The sequence below is a fragment of the Camellia sinensis genome, chromosome 13 (assembly GCF_055761805.1).
Source record: "Camellia sinensis isolate YWXY chromosome 13, ASM5576180v1, whole genome shotgun sequence".
NCBI lineage: Eukaryota > Viridiplantae > Streptophyta > Magnoliopsida > Ericales > Theaceae > Camellia > Camellia sinensis.
Window position 1 is genome coordinate 93,233,983 of NC_138973.1, and position 20,115 is coordinate 93,254,097.

The following is a 20,115-nucleotide window of genomic DNA, read 5'->3' on the forward strand; positions in this document are numbered from 1 at the left end:
ATTATTTTTCAAAATTAAAAAAAAAAAATTATAAGCAATTTTAATAACCTGTAGCAAGCAGGATCAAGAATGCATGACTAAAACTAAATATCTTAACTACCATCCTTATCCAAAATGAAGTAACAAATAGTAGAGAATTAATTTTATTTTGATAATGTTAGAGACTCACATTTTTAGAATGGGGTTGGCTTCCCCTAAGTTAGTTATCTCAATTTGAGAGAGTGTTTGGGAATGGTAAGAATTGATTTCGGTAATTCGAACCGTTCACATTTTAGGACTCGTTAAATAAAATATTTATGCAAAAAATTGAAATGACCTGATATCAGTAGCTATATGTTTGAATCAGATTTGTATTACAAAAAATGGATGATTATTTTTTAAATTATATTTATTGTCTATTTTCTCAAAACAAATATGATTCAAATATATAGTTACCGATATCCAATATTTTATTTTTTTGTATAGATATTCTACTTAATGAGTCCTAAAAAGTGAATGATTTATGTCATCGAAATTGGTTCCAAAATGGGCCTAACAAATTCAAACACTCTCAAATTTAGATGATAACTTGCCAAAAATCAAACCCTTTTAAAATCACAAATTTACTTATAACAATGTGGCAAAAGTGTTATAACTTGTATCATTAAGTGTATATCAAATTAAAGATTAACATCTATTATACCACCTCATTTTAGGTTAAATTGTAATATTTATTTATTTATTTTTGTGTTGAATCTCAATTATTTTCCTTTTATTTTTTAGCGGGTAGAGTAGACTTATGCCAACCCAAAAATAGGTAGGAAAGCAATGTCATTTATTATGAAAGGGCTTAAATCTTGAGTCGTGGGTTGTGTGCTCCTATGTTGATATCATTACATGTTACGAATAAGATGTTATAGTTACATGTCATGGTCCATACGCATGGTCCAAACTAGAAAATATAGAAATATCACATTTCATATAAAAAATAAAGATAGAAAAAGATTGCTATTATCCAATTACACAATTTTCACTGTAATTTTAATTCTCTCTAATTGATGGTGTAGATCAGACGATTCGTTACACAATCGATTTTAATGATTATAATTATTTTTTTCAAGACTATGTGCATAGTTATTCATAAAAATCAGTTTGAATCGATAACCGTACACATATGATTCCATTACATTTGCTTTGTAATTTATTTTAAAAAACAGTATTTATTTGACAATAAACATGATGAACTCCTGTATAAAATCAATATCTGAATTTTTTTCATAGTTAATCTACCTAATGAAACCTAAAAAATAAACGAAAGTGTTCAGCAGAATAAACTGGTGGGAGGCTCGGGTGGATGGATCGGATGGTCCCATTCATTCAAGGAATCCGAGAGAGACAAAATTCCATGAGATCAAATAAGTGAACACAATCGTTAAATGTGTGGGTCCTATTCTATGTGGGAGTTCTATCTGATTTTGCTCACGTAAAAAATTGTTTCATAAAATTTCACAAAGAATGTGTCCAGAATACAACGTAACAATACTCATTTAGTGGAGTGTAAGTCATATTTAAGATGAATGCAATGTTTATGACACAATATTTTGAACACTATTATGCTATAAAAAATAAAAAAACTACATATTTTTTTCTCCTATTTTTAGGTACAACTAGGCTATTGACTGTTGGAGTATGTGTGAAAGTAAAGTCTCACATTAGATAAAGAGTAAAAAAGATGGGTCTTTAATATATACTAAATAAACGCTCCACTTATAGGCTAAAGTTTTTAAGTAGGTATAAATAATATATGTTGAGCCTTAATGTGATGTCTGTAGACTCTAGAATGTCTCCTTGTAAGATTGGGATGGTATTGCCATATACTTGTAGGTTTCCTAATTCTCTAACAACTAGTATCAGAGTTGATAGCAGACGATATATGGGTGAATTCTCCTGGAGCATTTATGTTGGTGGACTTGGGCTTGCACGAAAAACTCTTGATGGAGCAAGAAAAAAATCCATGGTGGCTCTTGATAGTGCAAAATTCCTAGTGCACATAGAGGTTGGATTGTGGCAAAATAGCTCTCAATGGAGTATGGTGTCTCACAATGGAGTGTGTGAGGGTGGCCCAAAGTTGGACTTGATATTTGAGAGTTATAGATCAAGATTAAATGGAAGTGCGTATGATCCATGATGAATTGCTGATCATTGATCAAACTCAAAAGAAAACAAGGCGAGACCTGATATTTGGTTTACACATGAAGGGGGAGGATTGTTAGAGCATGTGTGAAAGTAAAGTCTCATATTGGATAAAGAGTAAAAAAGATAAGTCCTTAATATACATTAAATGAGCTTTCTACATATAGGTTTAAGCTTGTAAGTGGGTATGAAAATAATATACGTTAGACTTTAAAGCGATGTTCGTAAATTCTAAGGTCTTCTTTGGTTTGTTTTTGAGAAGCAAATTTTGGAAAAAAAATTCTAAAATTTTGTTTGGTTTAGTGATTTTGGAAAAAAATTTCTAAAATCACTTTCCATCTCCTACACATCAATTAATCAATCACTTTTTCTCTCTCCTCTCTCCTCTCTCCTTCTCAATCATTTTTTCTCTTACACACATCTATTCAACTATAACAAAATATTAAATCATCCCAAACTCCTACATTTCAAAACTAGTTTTAAAATATACAACCAAACAAACCAAAAAAATTTTTAAACTCGCTTTTCAAGATTTTTTTTTAAAAAATTTATCTCTCAAAATCAAACCAAACACGTCCTAAATTTCTCCCTATAAGATTAAGCAGAAATTATTGTGCATATGCGATCTCTCTAATCCCCTAACATTGGCCCCGTTTGGTGTACCTGTTAAAATAGCTTATAGATTATAACTTAACAGATTATAAATTATGACTTCAATCAGAAGTTATTAATTTGTTTGGTATAGCTGTCGGATTAGAGATTTAAGTTGTTGAGTAGTATTTGTTAAATAAGCTGTGAAATAACTTTTTCAATTAATTTTTATTTTTTGTTATTTAATACTTGTCTACATTTCTCATAAAAAATAATAACAATAATCTATAGTCCATTTGGATCGTTTTCTATTTTTTAAAAAATAAAAAATAAAAAAATCTAAGAGTTTAACCATAAATTAACATGTCCACAGCAGAAGTTGATAATCAGAAGCAAAGGGTGAGCAGCTTCTCAGAATCAACTTTTTTGAATTACAATAAGTTATTAGAATCAGAAACTGTTTGAAATAAATTTAACTAAATAATTCAAAATAACTTTTTCAAAACTAAAAATTATAAGTTAATTTTGGCGCTGTTTGAGAACCTGAGATTTAGGCTATTATAGCCTCAATTCAAATTTCAGCCAAAAAGCGTGAACAGTTCACGCGTGGTACAACTACGTTAGAAACCGGGGGTGGAATTACCATTTTGGCCTTTGACTATTTCAAAGGGTGTGGGTTATACACACAGTTGAAACCCAAATGCCCTATTCTCATCTCTTTCGTTCCGTCTCTCACACCGACTGTAGCAACACCAGTGCGCGACTGATCTCTCTCCGGCGAACCTCTGCCTTCCACAGAACACGACGAACGAAGAACAACAACAGGTAAATCACGTGAACCGATTATACATGTGTTTGTTACCTTTGTCGACTCATTTAAAAATATTCTCATTCATCTTCCCAAACACAAAAACTAAAATAACCTATTAAAATAGTCAAATAATCAAAAAACTTACTAAAATAATTACTTCCCAAACGAGACCTTTAAAAAGTTGAAACAAACCCCATTAGCTAGGGTCTAAAATAACATTCAACAGTTCATAGATTTCATAGGTAGAAAACCAAAAATCTTCGAGTCCGGATCTTCTGCCATACATTCCTGCCATACATTCCTGCCATACATACAAAACGACGTCGTTTTGTATTAGTTTTTTTTTTTTTTTTATTTCAAAATGTTTCTTTTACATTGCTCTCACCTCTGTTTAGAACCCTAGTGTTGCTTCAAAACTGAGACGAATTGAGAGTAGAGGCGAAAGGACGAGGAGAGGAGAGGAGAGGAGAGGCAGCGGTTGAGGCAAGGGGAAACGACGGCGACGACGGCGAAACGACGGCGACGAGGTCCGGATCATTTTTCTCCCTTCTCCCTTCATCTTTTATTACTTTTTTTTTTATATGATTAATAGATGCTTTTGATTTATGGATTTGTTGCCAAACAGATTTGGTGTGATTTCTGTGAAATTTTTGCAATTTTTTTTTGATTTGGTGTTATGCCGAAATTATTTCCAATATTTGTGTTAATGTGTTCAATGTTCACCATTTGATGTAATTAGATCAAATAGAGAGATGATTGAAAATGAATTTTTCTGTGTGTTAATCTGGGTTCAAAATGAATTTTTTCCCCTTTTTTATGTGTATGTATGATTCAAAATGAATTTTTTCCCCCATTTTTTATGGGTGTTAATCTGGGTTGAAAATGTATGAGTTAGAGTTTTGTTGTTTTGTTTTACTGGAAAGAGAAGAGAGTATATTTTTAGGTTGAAGAATTATTTAACTCATTGTCTTCAATTTGGACTCTTTGAGATGGTGCCTCCTTCCTTTAATTAAGGGTGGTGTTCCAGTGAAAAAAATTGCCCATGGACACCATGTGGCACAATGCCACACGCCAATCACCAAATACCACCCCCATGTTGTCTCCACATTTCAATTTGTTTCTGTTAGCATGAAATTATGTTGTTGGACCTATCCTTACAATTCTAGGTCTTGCTATGGTCTTCATATGTCACCCTTTTTAACACTTCCTACATCCACAACATTTGAAATAGAATACATAGTTATTGGATTTTTGATTTTTAGCGAACGTCTCTATAAATTATTGATTTTTGGTTTTATATGCAGAAATCAATGACCATATGTTATAGCAGGGATGACACATTGTGGCATTATTGGATTAAAAAGTAACAAGAAAAGCTTTGTAGTTTAAATGTTTATCTTTTGTTATTTATTTGTTTGCTATCATTTGAATAACCACGTATTTGCTTGATGTGAATTTGCTTGCATCATCAGACCAGATTCTGCACTTGAGAAAGAAAAGCTCTCAAGGAAGATTTGATGGTCAATCCTATAAACAACTCTGTTCTCTCACAGAAAGTGTATAGGTGTGAATTTTCAAGAAAACATTGACACATAGCATTGATCCATTAGTGTATAGGTGTGAATTTTCAAGAAAACATTGACACATAGCATTGATCCATTAGTGAAAAATATTAAAGTGAGCATGAAAATGTAGTGCAAGAAAACCATGAAACATAATAACTTTTTTTATCAACTTTGTTGAATTTTATATGGCAGGACTGTTTGATCAATATTGGTGAAGGATGGTAGGTGGTGGTGGGTACTATTCTTGTGCCTGTATTTTTGTTTGACCCAATTAACTAAAGGCAAACTTTGGAAAAATGAAGATAGGTGGATTTTTGAAAGAGATTTATTACCTTAAACCATTGTAATTCACGCTGCATTTGTAGAACTGCCTCAGAAGAGAAAATCCAGGCGTTGTTGGCGAGCCTTATATCCAACCAAATGGAGCATATTATTTCCATCATTGTCTGGTAACAAAGATAATAAGAATTTATATTGCCCACTTTGCTGATGCATGACCTTGAAAACTTTTGCATGACAATACATAACTGCGAGATGGAATGCAGTGTGGTTTTCTTCATCTACGAACGTACTTGCATCGGGAAATGAGTCCAAAATTTCTTTGACAATTTCATGAATCCCATACTGTGCTGCTAAAAGGAATGGCAATCTAAGTATGGAGGAAGCTTTTGTAAACAAAACATGAATAATGGCAATGCATGTAAACAACAGTTTGCTATTTTACTGGTTTGAACAAGAACTATGTATATGATCTAAGAATGAACATGAACTATGCATATGACTAGGATGAACATGAACATGAACTATGTATATGACTAGGATGAACATGAACATGAACTATGTATATGATCTAGGACTGAACATGAACTATGTATAGGATGAACATGAACATGAACTATGTATATGAGTAGGATTAACATGAACGTGAAAATGACAATGTTTATTAGACAAATGGTTATTATATCATTGATTAGTGCTTTATTTTACAGCTTTGTTTGAATGTTGTCTTAATGGACTAATTGTAATTGTGGAAAATACTCTTACTAGGATCATGTCAATGTCAATGGGTTCAAACATTGATGCTGGATATTTGCAAAATCAGAGATGCAATTGTGGAAAAAAAGCTGCAGTGTTCATATCAGAATCAGAGAAAAATCCAGGGAGGCTGTATTTCAAGTGTCCAAATAAGATGTGCGAGTTCTTTGGGTGGGGACCGGCTTCGACTGGGAATGCATCAGATTTCCAAAGGAAAAGTAAAGCTAGTCATATGAAGAATGAAGATGACAGAGGCTATGATTATGATGTTGGCAAACTCAATCAAATTATAAATAAATTGGAACGAGTTGAAGCAAACCTAGAAGCTATGAAACTGTTTATGTTCACAGCCATAGTCTTGATTGGTTTTACCATGCTAATAGCACTACTGAAGTGAATGTAACCTTTTAGTTATTTTTTTGGTATTTTGTTTTTTTTTTTTTTTGGTGGATGTATTTGGGTTCTGAATGTTGTAGACCTTAAACTATGAATGTTGTAGACTTTAAACTATGAATGTTGATATGTAAAGCTTAATGGAAGTACCTACGTTTGACGAATGTGATGCGCTTGTATTTTGTTTCTGTCAATGACGTTACCTGAAATTACCTATGCTTGACGACTTCATTATTTTATAATGTTGTGGACAGCTCTCATTATTTTATAATGTTGTGGACAGATTTCATTAATTTATATTCTTATTATTGGTCAGGTCATACTTGTTCTTCACCAAATCTGTCCACAACATAACACAACCAAATATGTCCACAACATAAAATATGTCGACAACATAATGTATCCAAATCTGTCCAGAATCCACATCTGTGCAGACAACACAAAATAAGACTGTCCAAAAGCAAATCTGTCCAAAAAAAAAAAAAAAAAACCTGTCCAAAACAAAAAAAAAAAAACTGCCCAAATCTGTCCAGATCATTCCAAAATCTGTCCACAACATTATAAACCTATGCAACACAAAATAAGACAACCAAAACTGGCCAAAATCAGTCCAAAACCAAAAAATTTGTGTAGATCATTATAAACTTGTCCAAATCTGTCCAAAACCCAGATCATTATAAACCAGTCCAAATCTGTCCAAATCCAAAAAAAATTGTCCAAAACCAAAAAATCAGTCCAAAACCAAAAAATCTGTGCAGATCATTATAAACCTGTCCAAATCTGTCCAAAACCAAAAAAAACTGTCCAAAACCAACAAATCAGTCCAAAACAAAATTATCTGTGTAGATCATTATAAACCAAAAAATCTGTCCAAAAACCAGAACATTATAACTGTTTCTCGATGATGATTAAATCCAACAAATGATCCAAAAGGTCTATGCTCATTATTTAGTTTGTAAGTAGTGTCAAATGTCACAACATCACCGAACTGAGCATAGTCCATGATCATTTGAGCATCAGCCCAAAATATATTACTTATCTGCTCATCACAATCTAATTGGACTGCATAAAAAAAAGATGGATTTTCCACAGTTTTCTTACGAAAGTAATGCAACACACTACCCGCTTCCCCATATTCCAAATCTTTTTGTCTCTTCGATCTTAGGTAATTTTTTTGGTCCAATTTGGTGAAACCAAGTGATGCTCTTCCACCAGATTCCCTACCAAATAGTTCATAAGCAGACCTAAGAGGAATTCCAGATTGTGAAGCTAATTCTACTTCAATTGCTTGGGTGGTAGAAATTTTTCTTTGGGATGGCAACATATGAATGCAATCTTTAGGCACAAGATCATGATTATGATGCTCAACAAAATCACAAGCAATATATTTTCCTGATATTCTATCTAACTTGATACTAAATCTGGCACCACAACCACATCTTACCTCTTGTCTTGGATTTTTGACAAGTGGATCTCGTTTGTCAATACCCCGACTTCCCTCTTTGTAACATACAAACGTGCGTGATGTTATCTCCTTCGTCTGTCTGTGCTTGTTTGCATATGCTTTCCTAATACTAAAGCCCACCTTTCCCCCATACGTATTGTAAAAGTCATATGCGGCTTGTTCAGAGTCAAATGGCATTCCCACTTTCGGCTTCCAACCACAATCATCAACAATATTATTTTCTTCCATTACCTACAATTCATATATATAAACCACATTTATACTTAATTGCAGGTTCATATATATAAACCACATTCGTATATATAAATCACATTTACCTACAATTCATATATATAAACCATATAATTATATGAATCCACAACTAAATTTATGAATCTGAAAATAGATCAATGTAATTAACTATATATGTAGAACATAAAATTGCATATGAAAAAATCTGACTTACTTCACTGACTGAACCCATTTCAGTTACTGAACCCATTTCATATGAAACAATTTGAATTAATTGATTTCAAAAATCTGAATTTCAATTAATAGATTAAAATCTGAATCAAATATATTCAAATCAAATTTGAATTAACATGGGTTAATCTGAATCAAATTTGAATCAATTTGAATTAAAATCTGAATCGAATTTGAATTAATCTGAATCAAATTTGAATTAATCTGAATAAAAAATATTAAAATCTAGATTTGAATTGACAGATTAAACCTAGGCAACAGATTAAAATCTGAAATGGGTTAATAAACCATCTATACATATATACATATATATCAAAACAAACCCATTTCAGGTTTATAATGTTAAAAATATACTCTCTTCTCTTTCCAGTAAAACAAAACAACAAAACTCTAACTCAACACTAAACAATGTTACTACTTGCTCAGCACAAAAAAATATCAACTCCCATACTTATATGTATTCTTTGCCTCCAAACAGAAAGCATAATACATTAAAAATTTAAATGCAAGAATAATTTGTTCCGACAACATTAACAAACTATATGCACTACAATCAATTTCATTCAACAAACTAATCTAAGCATATTAATTATTTGAGTGAAAAAATGTTATAAAGTTCTCTTCTTCGTAACAATTTTATCAATCAATGGAACTAGCATATCCAATCAATTTGTTCTAACAGCATCAACAACGTGTTCTATTTTGATAGAATTAACAAATAATAAATGAGGGGATTTACTATTTAAGATTTCAGATACTATTTAAGATTTCAGACCCTAAACTCATAAATTTTCAACCCTCCACCAAATTCATTTTGAATCATAAAAATTCATTTTGAATCATACATTTTCAACCCAGATTAACACCCATAAAAAAGGGGAAAAAAAATCATTTTGAATCATACATACACATAAAAAAAGGGGAAAAAATTCATTTTGAACCCAGATTAACACACAGAAAAATTCATTTTCAATCATATACATATACATATATACATATATATATATATATATATGTATATAGTTTCTAACCCAAAAATCAATTCATTTTGAATCATACATACACATAAAAAAAGGGGAAAAAATTCATTTTGAACCCAGATTAACACACAGAAAAATTCATTTTCAATCATATACATATACATATATACATATATATATATATATATATGTATATAGTTTCTAACCCAAAAATCACATACATATATATATATATATATAACTGCAAGATGATATATAACAGCAAGATGATGAAATAGACCTCGTTGTCGCCGCAATGTCGCCTTCCCGCCATCGGATCGTCGCCGGACTCACCGTCGCCCGCAATCCTTTGCATTGCTCCTTCAACATCGCGCTGCTCCTCCATCTCCGCCATCTCTTTCGTCTCTCAGTTCCTCTCTCAGTTCGCGTTCGTTTCTCCGTCACTCTCTCAGTTCCTCCCCTGCCTCTCGCGATGCCTCTCTCTCAGTGTGCTAGGGTTCATTGCCTTAGATCGATGGTGCAAAGAGATGATGCAGAGAAGAGAAAAGGGGGGAAAAGAAACATTTTGAAATAAAAAAAAAAAAAAAAAACTAATACAAAACGACGTCGTTTTGTATGTATGGCAGGAATGTATGACAGGAATGTATGGCAGAAGATCCGGACTCAATCAATCTATGTCACCAGTAGTTTTTGGAAGTACATTGAGAACATTTATCAAAGTGGATTTGACTCAATCAATCTATGTCATCAGTAGTTTTTGGAACTGATAACATTTATCAAAGTGGATAATAATTTGTGTGTATATATATACATGAACATATATACATAGAGACCTACTATATATAAACCAAAAAAATATATATAAAAATTTCACATAGAATATTTTATCTCACATATATTTAATAATTGAAAATCAAAAAATTCATTCTTCTATTATTTTGTATACAAATCTGGCATATTTAACATTTTTTTTTTTGGGGCATATAAAGTGGTATGTCTCATTTATACTATGGAAGTCAAAAAATCTATTGCTATGATTCATAATTATGCAATTGTAACTGTCACATCATTTTCAAAAAGTTTTATTTTTTATTTTTTTATATTAAAATTTGTATGTATAGCATTTTCTTAATGCAAGCAATAATATCAGAGTTGATTCTTTTAATAATTTTTTTGATTTTTTTAAAATTTTAAAAAATTAGTGAGTTTGAGAAGTTACTAAAAAAAGGGACTCTTTATGAGAGAAAAAATTAGCGCGGCATTTAACTTTTTAAATTGATAACAAATGCCTACCTATGTAGAAATATGTTTAAAAAATGCTCAAAAAAGTAAAATCATCTAAATTTATTCTAGGTGAAATAAAGACTATTTAAAAGGTGATATAAAGATTATATTTAAAATAAATCTAAGTCAAATATTATATTACGTTTAATTTTAATAAAAAATTTTATGCACGAAACATTACCGTCCTATTTGTCTTTTATTTAGATGATAATGGGATGAGGACAAAATTCTCAGAAATCTCTTATCCAAACTAGTTCTTGGTGAGGTGTGGAGTCCATAGAGGTGAAGTGACAAAAGCACATGCGATCTAGATAAGGTGAGGGATTTCAACCGTTCATGATTGTCTTAATCACAATTGCACATACATATGAATTTGGGCATATTTCTATGAAAATGTGTGTCCTAAATCAAGCCTATATATAGATATAGTGGACTCCATGACTTGGATTTGGATGCAATAATTGGTTTAATTGTGTCCCCTCAATGAATTGGTTATCCGGATCGATTTTGTCACCATGTTTAATTTTAGGGAGATTTGGTGAAAATCTCCTCATTATTTAATTTGTCTTTCAAAAGGATAAGAATTATATAAATACTTTTAAAATTCCTTAATATTTTAAAACTTGTTTCTTTTACTATATTACCCTCATATCTATCAGCTGTCCTATTAAGCCATCTTTACTGTGTATTTTAGAATAAAATTTTACTCTGTATGAAAGTAAAATTTTACTCTGTATAAAAGTAAAATTTTACTCTGAATAAGAGTAAAATTTTACACTCTAAAACTAAAAGTAAAATTTTACTCTGTATAAAAGTAAAATTTTACTCTGAAAAACAAGTAAACTGTGAGACTCTGAAGCTAAAAGTAAAATTTTACTCTGTATAAAAGTAAAATTTTACTATGAATGAGAGTAAAATTTTACACTCTGAAACTAAAAGTAAAATTTTACTCTGAAAAATAAGTAAACTGTAAGACTTTGAAGCTAAAAGTAAAATTTTACTCTGGTTCTATCAAATGAAAAAAACAGAGTAATAGAACCAGAGTAAAATTTTACTCTGGTTCTATCAAATGAAATTTGATGTTTACTTTGAAAACGATGGAACTTTGAGCTTTGAGCTTTGAATCAGGCCTATAATACTTGAATCAATCGATGTTTACTTTGAAAAACATTGAATCATGCCTATAATCCTTGAATCAGGCCTATAATCTAAAAATTTTAGAGAAATCTCAATTTTTCATACCCCGGTTCTTCAGATTTTTCAGATTTTACAGATTTTTAAAACTTTGAGCTTTCAAAAATCTATATATTTGAATTCAAATCTCAAAACACACAAACACACACACACATATATATATATATATATATATCTCGGGAGATTAGAGATCGGAATCGTTCATGGTGCACAGATTTGAGTTGAAACCCTATATCGAAAGAGGGAAGAGAAGCTTGCGGAGGCTCTGGAGGATGATGAAGTCATGTAGAGGTAATGGTCGAGGACGGAGTCAATGGAGGGTTGCCGAAGGCGAAGGTGTTGCCGGCGTTGGAGAAGGTGATGACGGTGGCTTCGGTGCCGCACAAGTTGCAGAACTCGCCGGTCTTCTTGAAGAGGCCATCTGTGGAAAAGAAGAGAGTGGGGAAGAGAGTGGGTATAATAGTCATATAAAATATATATTTAAATAATAAATTTGTCCTTTATGCAAGACTTTATAATTATGAGGGGGTTTAGAAAGTATAATTTTTTTCTTAGTCCTTTTAACAATGAAAGGAAGGTAAATGGAGTTTATAGCCAAATTTTCCTTAATTTTATTATATACACTACAAAAAAATTAAAGTTTTAAAAATTAAAATTTAAAAATAAAATTATTTTTTAAGGACTAAATATTTTTGTTACGAAAAATGTCGTTATTATATTTTTAACAACAAAATTTAGACATTAGTGATGAATTATTTTCTTTTTGGGACTAAATTTTTTATCTAAAAAAAAAATCATTTTGAGACCAAATTATTTTGTCCTAAAAGACTATTTATTAGTGACATTTTTTAAATTTTGCTACTAAAAATCTTGTTTTTGACTTTTCGAGATGACTTTTTAGTGACTATCCTCATGACGATAGAAATTAGTCATTAAATATCTTTTGCAACAAAATTTTCACTTTTAGAGACCAAAATATTTGATTTCTACAACTCTTATATGTTGTAGTGATAATTACTTGAAATTTTATAAATCTATATAAATAATTTTATAAAAATATATAAGTTGAACATAAATTTGTATAAATCTATTTATAAAAGTGAACTTACATTCAGTTGTGTTCAACTTATGTATTTTTGTGAAATCACTTATATAAATTTGTGATAGGATCATACCGGAGCATTACCAATTTTGTTGTTGGTTTAGTTTTTCATTTAGGTGGTGTTTGATAAAATTGAAAGTTGAAAACTGAAAATTTAAAATAAAAAATTAAATACTGAAAACTGAATGTTGGATTTTTTAAGTTAAAAAATTATCTGATAAAAATTTAAGTACTGAACTAAAAAATAAATTATTTGATATGTATAAGATCAAATTTAAAATTTATTATTTTCAAATTATATATTTCAATTTTTATATTGTAATGGTGAGTTGATAGTGATAGTGGAGGAGGAGGAGGGGGCGACGTTAACTATGTGCTAATGGCAATGGTAATGGAGATAGATGGATAGTGGTTGTAGTGATGGTGAAAAGGTAATGTTATGAAGATAAAAAAGAAGTGATGGTGGTGGTGCAATGATAGTGGTTGTTATGGTGATAGTTATTACAATGGAGTCAATGGTTGTAGAGGTGAAAGGTTGTTGTAGTGGTAGTGGTAATGGCAATAGCGATTATGGTTGTAGTTTGGTGGTGGTAATAAAATGATGTTGGTGCTTATGGGAACAATGATAATGGTAATGAAGGTAGTGGTAAAAATAGTGGCGTCGTGGCAGCGGCGGCAGCAGTGGCGGCGGTGGTAGTGGTAACAGTGGCATGATGGTGGTGGTGCTGGTAGTGGTGGTAATGGTAGTGAGTTTATAATAATGTATATCGACGCTTATATATAGTAAGTTTTATGACTTAATTTTTTTAAAAAAAAACTTTTAACCTATATTTTAAGAGGCACTTAAATTTTTAAGTGTTATCAATAGTAGTTATCAAACGAACTTAATTGATTATTAGTTAATATATTTAATTTTAAGTGCTGAATTAAATTATCAAATATGCCTTATATATATATATATATATTTAATTGAAAGGTTTGGGATTAAATTTTTTCAATGCTGGAAAGTAAATTAATTATTTCATCCCTATTAAAATGTCTTTATTTTGTTTTTTTGTTTTTTTCGTTATAGGGATCTTGGTGGTTGGTGTTGTACTTGTGAATTTATATTATTGAATTTTGTAAAGGAGGAAGTACCAATAAATCTTATTTTCATATCTTAGTAATAAATAAATCTTCTAAATAATCTAAAGAACCCAATAGTCTCATCTTTGTGAAAATTACAGAATTCGAAATGCTGGTTAATACCCATAAATGACCAAAATATCCATATATCTTGAAATTACACGTTTGCCCAAAGTTTAGTAAAAGGTTTTTGTACTCCTTTTTGGAATATTTTGAGAATTCCACAAATCAAGCCATCCCAAAATAAGAAAATTTCCATAACAACTTCCTCTCATTTTGAATACACAAATCCCACCTCGATTTCCTCAAATATGGTAAGTGTGGGAGTCCCAGGGGTATCTGAGCGTGCTCGATAGTTCAGACTCTCCCAATTTCTGATATGATATCGCTAGTGTAGTGTGAAATAGAAAATAAGAGTCTAGGTCTAGCAATTTTACAGAAAATCTATTTATTGCAAAATATGTCAAAAATAGGCTGCATCACCAAATCTCAGAGTTACTATTTAATCTTTTTGGAAAAACTAAGAAATTCGTGACTCGTGCCAAAGGCCATTGTTCACAATAACCAAAGATGCCTTAGTTCAGAACCTTAGGTATATGGAGGGAAGTTCATGAATTGAGCACCTGCGCTCAACCAATCAAAAGATCGGTCTATACTAAATTATGATATGATTTTTATAAACACTATATGCTCATGTTCTGGTTTTAATAATGCCAACATTACTATGTGAAATAGACAAGTATAGATCATGTCATTCATATTGGAACGTTTTGATCTCCTGTATTTTGAAAGAGTTTTGAAATGTGTACAACTCAAATAAAACTGAGCCCACATGCATAAGAATTAACATCATTCCATTGAATGATACAACCTCCATCCACTGGCAACCATGTAGATATCAGCTAAGCAAATAGCCACATGGTGAATGCTAGACATAATAAGAAAATTATGCATAGACGGGATGCTAAAACTATAAATGCTCACCCAATACTCCTCTACGGTGCCAAAAGTATATGATAGAAATATATGCATGATCCTATATGCAAATTTCTAATGCAATACACACAAAAAATGCACCTAAAGATCCGACTACTAATACATGATATGTGAATCATTTTAAGACATGATATATCGCACAAGATCACGTTTAGAAATGTTAAATTGCACAGATGCATATGGGCCAAATCTAAATGCATGGAAAGCGGGTGCAAGACATGGATATGATAAATAAAACATGATGCAACATATATAGAAAGCGTAAAAATAAACGGGATAGAAAGATGTGGGGTTAGAAGTTATTACAACAATTGAATGGAAAACAAAGACGGAGAGAGGGGAATTGTTACAACAACTGAATGAATAAGAAAAGGAAAAAACACGGGGTTGAAGAAGTTATTACAACTATGAATTGATTTAGCCAAATTAAAGCTGAATCTAACAAATCATAATAAAATAGATAGCAAACTTTAAACAACAACCCCAAAATGCCTAGGAGAGCACTCCTTAGATATTTCCTTGTTTTGTTCTGAGAAATTCATCTGGCCGCACATACTGAATAGAAAGGGGGTCGACTGTGCATAACATTCGATAGAAACTCTGTTTGGTGCAGTAGATCCAGAACAGAACCAAAACACATCTTCTAAGGGGTGCTCATCCTTTTTACCTATTTCTCTCACATAAAACCTTGAAGAAAGGGGTATATAGGCCTCAGTCCTTATTTAACAATACAAATGACTATATACAACATGATATCAAATGAAATAGAAATTGAGGTTGGAAAAAAATTCAAGCCCAAGAAATAAATGGAAACCTACAATCATCACTTTGTGAATAAGAGTAGATTAATATCCAGATTCATACTATTAATTGGAGAGAGTATATTAATGTCGATTATTTTTTAGTGGAAGCTTTGTTTTGAAAATAAGAGATTCATGAAAGGCTATTAATGGCTCCTTTTCTATTCATGGAACAAGGATGTCTTGATCCATTTCCATGATCACAAAAGATTCAGAAGAGAGTTTTCAACATCTTTGACCTAAAATTAAAGTTTTAGAAATTAAAATTTAAGAATAAAATTATTTTTTAAGGACTAAATATTTTTGTTACGAAAAATGTCGTTATTATATTTTTAACAACAAAAATTAGACATTAGTGATGAATTATTATCCTTTTGGGACCAAATTTTTTATCTAAAAAAATAAATCATTTTGAGACCAAATTATTTTGTCCTAAAAGACTATTTATTAGTGACATTTTTTAAATTTTGCTGTTAAAAATCTTGTTTTTGACTTTTCGCGACGACTTTTTAGTGACTATCCTCATGACGATAGAAATTAGTCATTAAATATCTTTTGTAACAAAATTTTCACTTTTAGAGACCAAAGTATTTGATTTCTACAACTCTTATATGTTGCAGTGATAATTACTTGAATTTTTATAAATCTATATAAATAATTTTATAAAAATATATAAGTTGAACATAAATTCGTATAAATCTATTTATAAAAGTGAACTTACATTCAGTTGTTTTCAACTTATGTATTTTTGTGAAATCACTTATATAAATTTTTAAAAACTTACATAATTTTGTAAAAACTTACATAATTTTGTGATAGGATCATACCGGAGCATTATCAATTTTGTTGTTGGTTTAGTTTTTCATTTAGGTGGTGTTTGATAAAATTGAAAGTTGAAAATTTAAAATAAAAAATTAAATACTGAAAACTGAATGTTGGATTTTTTAATTTAAAAAACTGTTTGATAAAAATTTAAGTACTGAACTAAAAAATAAATTATTTGATATGTATAAGATCAAATTTAAAATTTATTTTTTTCAAATTATATATTTCAATTTTTATATTGTGATGATGAGTTGGTGGTAGTAGTGGAGGAGGAGGAGGAGGGGGAGACGTTAACTATGTGCTAATGGCAATGGTAATGGAGATAGATGGATAGTGGTTGTAGTGATGGTGAAAAGGTAATGTTATGAAGATAAAAAAGAAGTACTGGTGGTGATGTAATGATAGTGGTTGTTATGGTGATAGTTATGACAATGGAGTCAATGGTTGTAGAGGTGAAAGGTTGTTGTAGTGGTAGTAGTAATGGCAATAGCGACTATGGTTGTGGTTTGGTGGTGGTAATAAAATGATGTTGGTGCTTATGGGAACAATGATAATGGTAATGAAGGTAGTGGTACTAGTAGTGGTGATAGTAGAGGCGGCGGTAACGTCGTGACAGTGGTAGCAGCGACGGTGGTGGTAGTGGTAACAGTGGCATGATGGTGGTGGTGCTGGTAGTGGTGGTAATGGTAGTGAGTTTATAATAATGTATATCGACACTTATTTATAGTAAGTTTTATGACTTAATTTTTTTTAAAAAAAACTTTTAACCTATATTTTAAGAGGCACTAAATTTTTAAGTGTTATCAATAGTAGTTATCAAAAGAACTTAATTGATTATTATTTAATATATTTAATTTTAAGTGCTGAATTAAATTATCAAATATCCCTTATATATATATATATATATATATATTTATTTATTTATTTAATTGAGAGGTGTGGGATTAAATTTTGTCAATGATGGAAAGAAAATTAATTATTTCATCCTTTTTAAAAAGTCTTTATTTTGTTTTTTTCGTTATAGGGATCTTGGTGGTTGGTGTTGGACTTGTGAATTTATATTATTGAATTTTGTAAAGGAGGAAGTACCAATAAATCTTTTTTCATATCTTAGTAATCAATAAGTCTTTTAAATAATCTAATGAACCTAATAGTCTCATCTTTGTGAAAATTACAAAATTCGAAATGCTGGTTAATACCCATAAATGACCAAAATATCCATATATCTTGAAATTACAAGTTTGGTTTTTGTACTCATTTTTGGAATATTTTGAGAATTCCACAAATCAAGCCATCCCAAAATAAGAAAATTTCCATATCAACTTCCTCTCATTTTGAATACTCAAATCCCACCTCGATTTCCTCAAATATGGTAAGTGTGGGAGTCCTAGGGGTATCCGAGCGCACTCGATAGTTCAGACTCTCCGAATTTCTGATATGATATCACTAGTGCAGTGTGAAATAGAAAATAAGAGTCCAGGTCTGGCAATTTTACAGATAATCCATTTATTGCAAAATATGTCAAACATAGGTTGCATCACCAAATCTCAGAGTTACTATTTAAACTTTTTGGAAAAACTAGGAAACCTATGACTCGTGCCAAAGGCCACTGTTCACCATAACCAAAGATGCCTCGGTTCAGAACCTTAGGTATAAAGAGGGAAGGTCATGAATTGAGCATCTACGCTCAACCAATCAAAAGATCGGCTTATACTAAATCATGATATGATTTTTACAAACACTATATGCTCATGTTCTGGTTTTAATAATGCCAACATTACTATGTGAAATAGACAAGTATAGATCATGTCATTCATTTTGGAACGTTTTGATCTCATGTATTTTGAAAGAGTTTTGAAATGTGTACAACTCAAATAAAACTGAGCCCACATACATAAGAATTAACATCATTCCAAATTGAATGATACAATCTCCATCCACTGGCAATCATGTAAATATCAACTAAGCAAATAACCGCATAGTGAATGCTAGACATAGTAAAAAAATTATGCATAGGCGGGATGCTAAAACTATAAATGCTCACCTAATACTCCTCTATGGTAAGCTAAAAGTATATGATAGAAGTATATGCATGATCCTATATGCAAATTTCTAATGCAATACACACAAAAAATGCACCTAAAGATCCGGCTACTAATACATGATATGTGAATCATTTTAAGACATGATATAGCGAACAAGATCACATTTAGAAATGTTAGATCCCACAGATGCATATGGGCCGAATCTAAATGCATGGAAAGCGGGTGCAAGACATGGATATGATAAATAAAACATGATGCAACATATATAGAAAGCGTAAAAAAAAAAGGAATAAAAAGACGTGGGGTTAGAAGTTATTACAACAATTGAATGGAAAAAAAAGACGAAGAGGGGGGAATTGTTACAACAACTGAATGAATAAGAAAAGGAAAAGACACGAGGTTGAAGAAGTTATTACAACCATGAATTGATTTAGCCAAATTAAAGCTGAATCTAACAAATCATAATAAAATAGATAGCAAACTTTAAACAACAACCACAAAATGCCTAGGAGAGCACTCCTTAGAAATTTCCTTGTTTTGTTCTAAGAAATTCATCTAGCAGTGCATACTGAATAGAAGGGGGTCGGCCGTGCATAACATTCGATAGAAACTCTATTTGGTGCAGTAGATCTAGAACAGAACCAAAACACATCTTCCAAGGGGTGCTCATCCTTTTTACCTCTTTCTGTTACAGAAAACATTCATGAAAGGGGTATATAGGCCTCCATCCTTATTTAACAATACAAATGACTATATACAACATGATATCAAATGAAATCGAAATTGAGGTTGGAAAAAAATTCAAGCCCAAGAAATAAATGGAAACCTACAATCATCACTTTGTGAATAAGAGGAGATTAATATCCAGATTCATGCTATTAATTGGAAATAGTATATTAATGTCCATTATTTCTTGGTGGAAGGTTTGCTTTGAAAATAAGAGATTCATGAAAGGCTATTAATGGCTCCTTTTCAATTCATGGAACAAGGATGTCTTGATCCCTTTCCATGATCACAAAAGATTGAGAAAAGAGTTTTCAACATCTATGATCCAAAATTGTTTACTTTACTTCTAAAAAAATAATAAAAATGAAAACTAGCTACCTTCTCAACATCAAATCCCAAAAATCATCCAATTAGCCCTATGAAACAACTACCACTATTCATTAAGATTGAGCATGGGTTGAAGCATATGGACCAACATGCCTGAATGATTAGATATGTGATGAGAAAGTGTATAAAGAGGAAAGAATTTACTCTTCTTGTGGAT

The 20,115-nt window shown here is 31.1% G+C and overlaps 1 protein-coding gene and 1 long non-coding RNA gene across 2 annotated transcripts; one reads left to right on the top strand and one right to left on the bottom strand.

Annotated features, from left to right (window-relative positions):
- The first annotated feature begins 3,842 nt into the window (after positions 1 to 3,842).
- On the top strand, positions 3,843 to 6,728 carry LOC145805895 (uncharacterized). Its single transcript, XR_014348138.1, has 2 exons — positions 3,843 to 4,101; positions 6,187 to 6,728. It is a non-coding gene; the product is annotated as an uncharacterized LOC145805895 (long non-coding RNA).
- A 689-nt stretch (positions 6,729 to 7,417) lies between these two features.
- Positions 7,418 to 10,129, bottom strand: LOC145805560 (protein FAR1-RELATED SEQUENCE 5-like). The gene is made up of 2 exons (XM_082900721.1): positions 9,755 to 10,129; positions 7,418 to 8,263 (listed from the first exon to the last, which is right to left on the bottom strand). The coding sequence occupies exons 1-2, from the start codon at positions 9,866 to 9,868 to the stop codon at positions 7,418 to 7,420; spliced, it is 960 nt and encodes a 319-aa protein (XP_082756847.1). The 5' UTR covers positions 9,869 to 10,129.
- Positions 10,130 to 20,115: the final 9,986 nt, after the last annotated feature.